This window comes from Cyphomyrmex costatus, unplaced genomic scaffold (genome assembly GCF_001594065.2).
Source record: "Cyphomyrmex costatus isolate MS0001 unplaced genomic scaffold, Ccosl1.0 scaffold742, whole genome shotgun sequence".
Taxonomy (NCBI): domain Eukaryota; kingdom Metazoa; phylum Arthropoda; class Insecta; order Hymenoptera; family Formicidae; genus Cyphomyrmex; species Cyphomyrmex costatus.
In genome coordinates this window covers 48,247-58,890 of record NW_017280314.1, presented here as the reverse complement: position 1 = coordinate 58,890, position 10,644 = coordinate 48,247, and the positions used below count along the sequence as shown (strand labels likewise).

At 34.0% G+C, this 10,644-nt stretch overlaps 1 protein-coding gene across 1 annotated transcript in view; it reads left to right on the top strand.

Moving 5' to 3' along the window:
- The window catches only part of prom (prominin), a 22,653-nt gene that overhangs the window by 2,269 nt on the left and 9,740 nt on the right, over nucleotides 1–10,644 (top strand). Inside the window, 3 exon segments of the mRNA XM_018548626.1 lie at nucleotides 3,247–3,342; nucleotides 6,442–6,644; nucleotides 9,101–9,236. Coding sequence (XP_018404128.1) covers nucleotides 3,247–3,342; nucleotides 6,442–6,644; nucleotides 9,101–9,236 — 435 coding nt within the window.

Sequence of the window (10,644 nt, the reverse complement as noted above, 5' to 3'; positions counted from 1 at the left end):
GACAAAAAGAGTCTATATATATCCTACATTTTATCGTGTTCAATGAAGACAACATGCACTGATGCCTGAGGTGAATTGAATGCTTTTTTCCTGTTGGCGTCTATTACACGTACGTAACCCAGTTACTATAATTGTGTTCGTCTTAAATGTTAGTTCTTCTAGACTTTCTACCTTTGCTCGTTATGACCGACGTGCGAGAAATATAGCTCAAGCAAGCAAAAAATAAGAAACGTTAAAATTGGACAGAAACCGTATTGACAGACTTTTACAAAGCGCTATAATACATAATAAAGTGTTTAAAAAATGAGATTTAAAAAATATGTATCTTTATAAAAATGTTTATGGATATTAATATAATATATTTTATTTTTTCTTGAAAAAAATCTTTCTTTCTACCAAGAGAAAGAAAAGACATTTTCATTACTATTAATAGTAACCCAAAATACAACCCCGTAACCGATTAACTAATATCCGGAGGAAGTGCAAAAAGCGGACAGCATACAGCATTCGATTGCAAGTGATTCTCCGCTCTTGATACTTGAACGAAACCGCGAGTTATTTCCACCACAACATCTAGTTGTACATTCACATTTAACGTTACAATCACCTGCACAATTTAATCGATTCTTTTCACATTTGTAAATATGACAATAAATGTAATCAGAAAATACTTAACATGATTTAACAATTTAGCAGTGCGATAAATGCTTGAGTCTGCTTAATCCAGCAATATGAAATGGATATACATACAAAATTAATATTTAAACATTATGAATTTTTATTATAATTCTAATCAAAATTTTAAAACTAAATTTTGACACATTTATTAACATTAAAAATTATTAAGTAATTATTTATTGAAAATTCAACAGTGTTCTCTTTTTTTGGAATTAAATCTCACTTTTAAAAAAAATTAGAATATTTGCCACTAAAAAAGAGTGAAAATTTTACACTTTTGAATAAAAGTGTCAGATTTTCATTCATTTTCTTTTTAAATGAGATTTCACGCTTTTGGATATATTCCAAAAAAGAGTGAGATGATTTTCATTTAGAACAAATCTCACAAAAAGGAGTAAAAATCTGTCACTCTTATTCAGGAGTGCCAATTTTTCACTTTTTTCAATAGTAACAATGTTTTAATTCTTTTAAAGTGAGATTTAATTTTAAGAAATTTAAAGAGAAAGAGAGAGCGGGAGAAAAAGAGAGAGATAGAGAGAGAGTACTGTAATATTTTTGAAACATGAGAGTCAATACGCACCAGTATATGAGAATGCACATACACGAATAATAAGTAATAATATCAAATTTTTTATATTTTCGATCTATAAATCTTATCAAAAGATTCGAACATAAAATTATATTAACGTTTTCAAAAGCTTTTATTCAGTTTTTTATTTTCATTCATTTTATACGTGATATCCGGAATAGTCACTGATACAAGGTAATTTCTTGTCATATGTCGTAACCAGAAATATTTTTAGTTAAATGGCGTGTAACGTTTGTGAATTATATACACTTTTACATTTACGATATATCTATATAGGTACGTTTGACGGCAGGTTGGAGTATTTTTAATTGCTGTTTCGCAGGTTGTATGCCTGCTCGCAATATTTTATGCTCTGTATTCATCTCACTTGCGCGTAAATAAATTCATTTATTAATGTATAATGATTTAAATATAACGATTTACTATAGTTGATTTTTGATTTGCATCCACGATAAGCACACAAAAAAAATTCATAATCAATAAGAATGCATATCATCTTGATAATTAAAATAATTCAATATACTTTAGAAAGAGAGGAGATGTTAGACACAAACTGTATTTCTTTAGTAGGTACCTTTAGGACTGCATCGTTACCATTTTAGTTTTACTTTATTTGAAAAACAAAGTGCTTTAATTTCCATGTCTGACAGGAAGGCTATAAATCTTTTGCGCGTTTATTTATGAAATGCGTAAATGCGGCGATGGGGTACTTTTTATTTACAAACAGTGAGTTATATACATATATCAAATAATACGTTGTTGCCCGTGATGTAGAACGGAATATAAGATACATTCGAACCATTAACTCATCATGCGCGTCGTACTGACTTTATTTGCACTAAAATAAGAAGTATTACAATTTCAAAAGTTCATAAATTCCTTTCTCGGGCATTTTATGGTGCGATTTCGCTTGATTATGTGGGTCAAATGCATGAATTAGCACGACGAGGCGCCGATGTCCGCCACCGTCGTCTAATGACATTTCTCACGACTAGAGAGACGCATAGGTGTCTAATGAGAGCTATTGACAGTCTATAATCGTCGCGTAATGGGTCCATTGCCACTGACATGTTAACAACCCCCGGCAAATTGAGCTCGTTAGTGCAATGCAACCACGGGCATTATGCATGTTGGCCAATATAAAGCCTGCGCATACACACCGCGCCGGCCCGTCTCAATTTCAGATCACGTAATCGCGCGCCAAGTGGAACGACAACGATACGGTTTATCGACAACGTGACTTTACGTCGTTTCTTTCGAAGTCCATATATTGAGAACATACATCATAAGACGAATCACTCCCTTCCCCTCCTCCCACCCACCCATAGTGATTGATACCGTAAATTGAACTCAAGATTCGCCAAAGTATTGATCGGGTCGAACTCGCAGCGTTTACACCGGATATCGATTTTCTGCCATTTATCTTTGCCAGAAACCTCAATGCGAATCTCTTGTAGAAGAAATGGAAATATAATAGTTATCATCAGAGATTTTTTATGTTATCGCGTTCAAAGGGCCCATATTATCAAACCACCTGCGCTGGTTCAAAATTCCTATCAGATTGCGATAACCGACACGGGATACAGGACGGATAAATTATTACTGCCACGCACCGACGTGACGGGATTTACAGTCGCTCTCGCGTTTATATACTACACGGATGTCGTGTGTTCGTTAACCCGAGGCGATCAAAATCCATTTTTAACGTTCATCCCATCACTCTATTCTTTATCCTCTCGTTTGATATTCTAATAATTTCACACGTTTATCGAGCCTTTAAACTGTGATCGACAGAACATTTTTTGATAGGGCGAATGTATATTACCGGGAGGGTCTGCGGAATATTAAATGGCTTATGCGTGTGACGTATAATCCACCTCTTTGTATATGCATGCGCAATATTTGTTAATGAATATATATGTTAATGAAGCATGTTGAGATTAAAAACAAACGATGCAAATTTCGTCCGTGTTTTATAGATGTCGAGGAATTATTGGGCGAACCTGTGCAGGCCGAACTCTCTGCCGAGACTGGACTTGACGTGGCACTGGATGCGCTCGTTGACCTGGGAAATGGTAAAAGCTATAATAAAAATGTTTTTTTTTTTTACCGCAAACGCTGAAAGCAAAGTTTGATATAATGTAAAAAAATATCGCATTATACTCGTATAACGTCAAACGCAGTTTCTCCAGTTAACTCTCTAATTTCTAGAAATAACTTCTGTAATTAATCCTTAGAGGACAGGAGTCTATTTTTAAAATCTTACTTTTCTTCTTGAGTAAGATTATTATAATTTATCATTTTGTTTCTCGTCTCAAATATGACACTGTTTCAAACACCTAGGTAACATGCAATATGTTTAAAATGCATGTCATACAGACACCATAGAAATGTCTTTTGGAACATACATGTCGAAAAATACATATCTAAAAGACATCATAGGGAGACTTTCTAGACAATACTCGTTCTCTGGGTAATGGCTCTCTTATCCAGTAAAAGTTAATTGCATAACAATTTCTAAAAGTTAGAAATGCATTTTGCGCAAAATTTATCTAGTCTACTATAATCTATTGGATATACAGCCGCGAAAAATCATTAGGATTTCTCATTTTGCGATTAAAAGTTCGAGCCTTACTATACATATATAGATAGACATTTTTTCTTAATTTATTATCAGATTCTACAATATGAGAAATTTACATCTTTTGTAATTTCGGCCGCTATATCCAGTACAGATGTCGCAGAGAATATTCTATACCAATATTTGTTAAAGTGGCAAGATGGCTGTGCTCCGAAATGTTTGCATATTCGTAATCGTAATACCTGCACAACGTGCTCGCGTTCTACGTATAATAATTCATACGTCAAATTATACGTTCTGTGAGGAAGAGCGACTGCGTCATTCATTTATTGCCTCACGAACTACGCGCGCTGTCATAATAAAATTGACAACTTCCGTGGTTTCATCGGATTCTGTAGTGCAGCATGCGATCATTCATTCATTCATCGCACCATTTACTCATCACTCAAGATTACATGTTTGATGGAGTATAGTTGCGCATATTAAGCCACGTTCATTAAAATTTTATTAATTTGAAACAAACGACTTTTGTAAGAATGAAAAAAAAATAGCAATTTTAATCACTCCCAATTTAACGCATTTCTTTGTCTTCGAATTCGTTTACGCTACGTTTGTATATTTAATTAAACGATATTATCTGATATCGTCTAGCTAGTCGAGCAATCGTGTAATCAAGACGTTTGTGCAACATATACATAGATGTAACATGCTACTTTCGGGACCGCCAATTTACTAGACGTTACGGTTGGGTCAGATTGTTTCTGGTAACATTATTCGGTCTTCAAATGAATTCGCTGCCGTTAAGTGACCTCCTCGGTTTGAAGTGTCACTTAGTCACGATACTAGTTACCAACAGAGCACTAACTATGTTAGCAGGTACTACCGCAACTACGAGCCTCTCGCTCTCGCTATCTCCTTTCGAGCGACTCTTCGCCTAATCACTACACGTGTATCATACTTACACGCTGTACTTAGTGCACTGTACAGGGTGTCCTGAAAGAAACGCATAATACGCGGTTTACTTATAAAAACTTGATGAAAACCGCGAGAGAGTAAACTGTTTCTCCAAATAAATTGAACGTGTTTTCTCTTCTGCGGAAGACTTATTTCGATCTACAGAGTACATATATAGCTTATCAAGCTATTAAGAAGTACAAAAGTTATGCAGCTTTAATATAGCTATAGACACCCGGAATGTATATGAATTTTTACGAAGTAAAACCTGAAGTATACATATAATAGACAGCTAATATTAAGTCAACGTAAATAAGAAAAGTTACACACACCCTCGTTAAAAAAGTTTTAATTAGACAAAATTTCAACTGCGTACGCACAAGTGAAGTTTATAGAGGCTTTGCAGTTTGAAAACTGCATGATTATTATTAAATATTACATTCGTTTCCCATATGAAAAGAATGATTTCACCGAAATTATATATATCCAGTACACAAAAATTTAGCTGAATGCATATTTGAAAATAATTTTGTTGTATTATCAATATAATATGTATAGAACATTTAAACGTAATAAGTAATACCGCAAAAAATGTTGACATCTTAGCAATCACTTTACATAGCACAAATCATTATAGCAATATTGCAGCAACATTGTAACATTCCAATAATATTGCAATAACGTTGCAGCAATGTTGCTACAAATTCCTGTGCTGGACAGCTTAGTTATCCTATATACAATTATTTCGATATCTCACAAAATTATCTTCAAATTAGAATCTACTGTGTTTAAGTAAATTTTTAGATGCTGGCAAAACATTTTTTTTGTATAAATATATTATATTAATTAGTGCCGCGATATATTTACATGGTATAAGAAATATTACTGTACGATTTCTTCAACTCTTTTTCCTTGCGCAATACTGTGATAACATTTTATCATCGCAATATTGTGCAAAAAAGGAAAAGTTGAAGTCGGGGTGCTAATTTGTAGTACACGCCGTATACTTCGTCTAAAGACGTAGCCACGAGGCACGACTCAAGAGCTGCTTTCCTTGACGGTATGCGTTCGTAGTGAATTAATTCAGGTAACGAAAACCTGTTACAGAGTGGCAAGTGCTCGAAGACGTGATATCGCTATCGTGTATTTCTCATCAGTACAGACAAAGTGTAATACATAAATGGCAAATAGCGGTCTCTTATAAATTGCTTCGTTATACTGCGCGTTATTACTTTCGGTTGTCGACTAATAGTTTGATAGCTTACTCAAGCACCCAGTATGTCGAAAGTTTGTCCTAAGATTATTAAGTCCATCGATCAGAGTTATTATCAGACGTAGACGAAGATAAATGTAGATAGTTACTAAATTACGAAGAGAGATTTACGTTAGCGGTCTTGAGTTGGCTTGCACCTTTCAGAATCATATTCAAAGTTTTCCATCTTATTAAGAAACAAGCATTCCGCGATCAATAAATGTCAGTAATACTCAATTCGATAATAAATACGTGCAGTCCCCAAATGAGGTCGAGTTTCATACATTAAACTTAGTTGATTTCTGCATTAATTTCTAAAGGTGCTCGACTAAAGATAACAATAATGAATGCGGACTGTTATTAATGGTATCGTATCGCATGTTTCAGCGACACAAGAGTTATCTGCCAAAACCGAATCTTTACTCCGGGAGGGTGAGCAAGCTCACGAACTCGGACTGGAATTGAGTAGAGAAACGGACAAGATACGGCGGAACTTGGAAGGTGCGGTGAGAACATGTTCAGGTCCAGATCGTTTTCTTTGTGCTGTCATTGACTCTTCGGGGATTCGTCTGGATCTACGAATAGAACGGGTGAATAAACTTTACGATTGATGTTCGTTCAGTCTAATCGCATTCAATTCGATTCGCGTCAATATTTTCATTAGAAAACTCTATTTTATTTGTATGAATTAAATAATGGAAGTAGCTCAATAAATACGTATGAATAAAATACATTTATGAATAATTAAAATTATAGTAGTTAATATTTGCATAATCTAAGAGCTACATATAAAGATATTTATTTTCCATTATCTCTCGGAATTTTAATTAAAATTCCTCTCTCTCTCTCTCTCTCTCTCTCTACTTCATTCGAAATTTATGCGTGACTGAATTAAAACTTTTATATTTATTTTTTGCTTTCTATTTATTTTATAATAATACATCTAATTTTTTTATTCTTTTTTAGTAGCACAAAACATTGACTATACATTGGCTAAAATTGACTAAATGTTGATTATATGTTTCCCAATGTGTAAGGCCAATGTTTCCCAATGTAATGCCAATATTGGTTATATAATGAATGCCAATTTACAGCCAATACTGCATGTTAATCATTATTCAATATTGGCTTTACATTGGACATACATTAGCCAATATTTCTTCATGTAAGGCCAATATTGGTCAAGCAATAAATACCAATGTATAGCTAATGTTGCATATCAATCATCGCACAACATTGGTTATATAATGAATGCCAATGTGCACCCAATATTGCATATCAATCATTATTCAAAATTGGCTTTACATTGAGCATACATTGGCCAAAGTAACGAGAATTGCCGTTGAAACTGATAGAAATAGTCAGCACGTCACTTTTTCTAGAAGTTTTATGCCATTTTCTATATATAGGATGTATAAAAAAATTGTTAAATGTTGTTATTTTATTTTGAAAATGCATATCTTAGTTGGTTTTTAGTAGAACTATCGGGAACTGTTGCTAAAAGTGCAAATATTAATTTTTTTCTCGTACTTTAGAGGAAATCTGACGTGCCTGATTCGCTTAGTTATATATAATAATAATATATTACCATGAAAAATAACTGATATATTATTAATTAAAGGTGCCAGTTTAAAGTGAACATATAAAAATGATTTAAGAATATTATATAACGAAAGAGAATGAAATACGACGAAAAAAGAGGTAAGGGAGGGGGTGGGGTGGAGAAAGGGGAGTGCGATGGGTCGAAGTTGGTGGAGGTGTGAGTGAAAGGTGAGAGAAGACGTTACAAAGAAGACGTTATAATACGACCGGACGAACAAAGAAGAAGGAGGAGACGTTACTTCATTTTTCATGAAAATCTGATGATTTTATTTCACTTTTCGATCGCTTGTATGAAGAACGGCTTGATCGATTTAAAATTTTTTTAGCTCAAATCACTCGTGGCGATGCCGACTTTCAGGATATGTATATTACGTGCGATTCAAAATTTTTTGTATTTTAATAGTTATGTACCCCCCTAAAAATGGACTTTGGTGGTCCGGGATAGAAGACTTCTAGTGTCTATTATTAATCTTTTAAATTTAAATTAAATAGTAGTTTTTTGAACGTAGCCGGAGACACTACCGCGTCTCCTGATACCTGTTGGTAATGGTACGGATGCAATCCGTTTTCGCGTAAAGTACGGTGTACCATGTTTGTCGAGAAACGAAGCATGTTACACGCACGACGTACGCTGTTCCCGGGGTTCTCTTCGAATTCTTCGAGGACTCTTTCCTCGTCGATTACGCGACGACACGTATTTGTGCACCAGCATTTTTCCCACGGCCCGCACGCCGAGCTAGCAATATAGGCGTACATTCGGTAATAATAGGCCGGGCGGACACTTGTATTCGATAATCTTTAGACATTATAATATCTCGTTGCGAAAATTGTAAATGATATACGACTTTCCGTTTCAGTTTAGACCGCTCTACCTGTTCACGATACTCGTGAATTATGGGAGACCCTGTATATATAATTTTCTATTTGTAAAAAATACTATAAAAAATACACAACTTTATTTTATTTGTTTCTCAAAATCTCACTGCTTTCACATTGTTTTAAATAATTTAAAAATCTCTTCTAGTGTATACAAGTTCTCTTACTAATATTACGAGAGCAAATCAATAAGTTTTTAGAAAAATATAGTGAAACACATTTTTTGGTTGATTCATTTTTATTTCTCAACATAGTCTCCTTCCAACTTGATACACTTGATCCAATGATTCTCTAACTTTTTCAAGCCGTCCGAATAATATGATTTTTCCAACCCTTCAAAATAAGTCTCTGTTTCGACGATGAGCTGTTGGTGAATTTCTTTGGTGGTGAATTTCTTTCACAAATTCAAATTTTAAAAAGGTATAATATGAATTTAAGGCAAGAGATATTATTAATATCTTTGTTTGTCTTTACTTTAAACTTTTAAAGTATACGAACTTCAAAATAGTAACCAGATCTGCTATTTGTTTTGCTTATTTTGAGATATCCTCTATATTTCTTATCGCAGCTGCTAAGGGACGATCGTCTTCTGCGTCTACGAAGCACCAGTCGAGAAAATTTGACGGAAGCAGGACGTCAGGCTCGCGGGGAGTATCTTCACGTACCGCATCACATTGCCAGGACCACACTGGATGTTCGCAACCGTAGGTAGAATATTCACGATTCCATTTTCCGAATTGATATTATATCGGAAAAAAGTTACGAGAGCCGCATACAGGATAGCGAGTTTTTTTTTTCCGATACAAACCAATTGCAGCTAAACATATGCACTCGGAGAATTCATGTATATATGTGCAGACTATACGGAATTTAGTTGAGTGTGTAACTACTTGTCTGAGGAAGAGCCCGAATGTAGAAGGGAGATACGGAATGGAAGAAAATGGTATGCTATAGCGCCAGAAAAGTTTTAGACATTGATGCCATGTATTATGATACGTTATGGCACATACGCGACGCCACACGGAAATCGCGATGACACTTCAGCGTAGAAACTTCGTCGAAGAGCTTGCGTTCTCGAAGAAAGCTAAATTAGAGCTTTCACTGCCAGGTTCCTCTGGATGTCACGTGAGATGACGCGAATTAAGCTGGATAAATGGTTCACGGCGTTCCATTGGCAAACTAACAAATGATACGAACAATTACATGCTTTTCACGGCATAACTCGCTAATTTACAAATGCAAAGATATACATACATTTCTTGTTCTCTGCATATCTTTTCATATTTATATATTGTTTATTTAACTCTGTATAATTGATTTATCGATATTTTCATCTTAATACCTTATGGTCCGTATTCAGAACGCGTTTTTATTGATAAAAGCGCGCTTTTATCCGAGGGGGTGACTATTATCTGAAATATTGTCCCACAGATTACATTATTTCATTTAATCTTATTATATATAATTTTATTTGATGACAAATGATTTCCCTCACTATATATACAGTCATCTGGTAAAATAAACGATTTTATCTAATATTACACAGTTATTTCTTGTACTTACATATATAATTATCGGATTATATATCTAAATTTTATATAAATTTTATAATAATTTTAGGGACTCCTTTCCACGATTACATTAAATGATTATCTCCTCGCTTTTATCTCTGAAATTCTATAGTATGCGTAACATAAACTATAGCATGTTAGAGCGCTAACATCGTTGTAAGTGCGTTCTGAATACGGACCTATACTAATATCAATGTGTTTCGTATAACTTGGAAACTTTAGCAAAGGAAATAACGGCGAAGAGAGACGACTTTTATACAATGGTGTGAAAAATACAATAGATTTCTCATAAGATCCGATTATATAAACGTTTAAAATATTATATATACTATATTTTAAAGCAGAGAGAGAGAAGAGAGAGAGAGAGAGAGAGAGATAATATCAAACTTTGAAAATTATTTTTTTGAACGTTTCAATATTTCATAAAAAATATTTTGACGCGAAGTCAATGTCGAAGAAGCAGATATGGAATAAAAAAGCAAAGTTCTGAAGACATATTTTTTTTACAGATTCATAACATATATATATATATATATATATA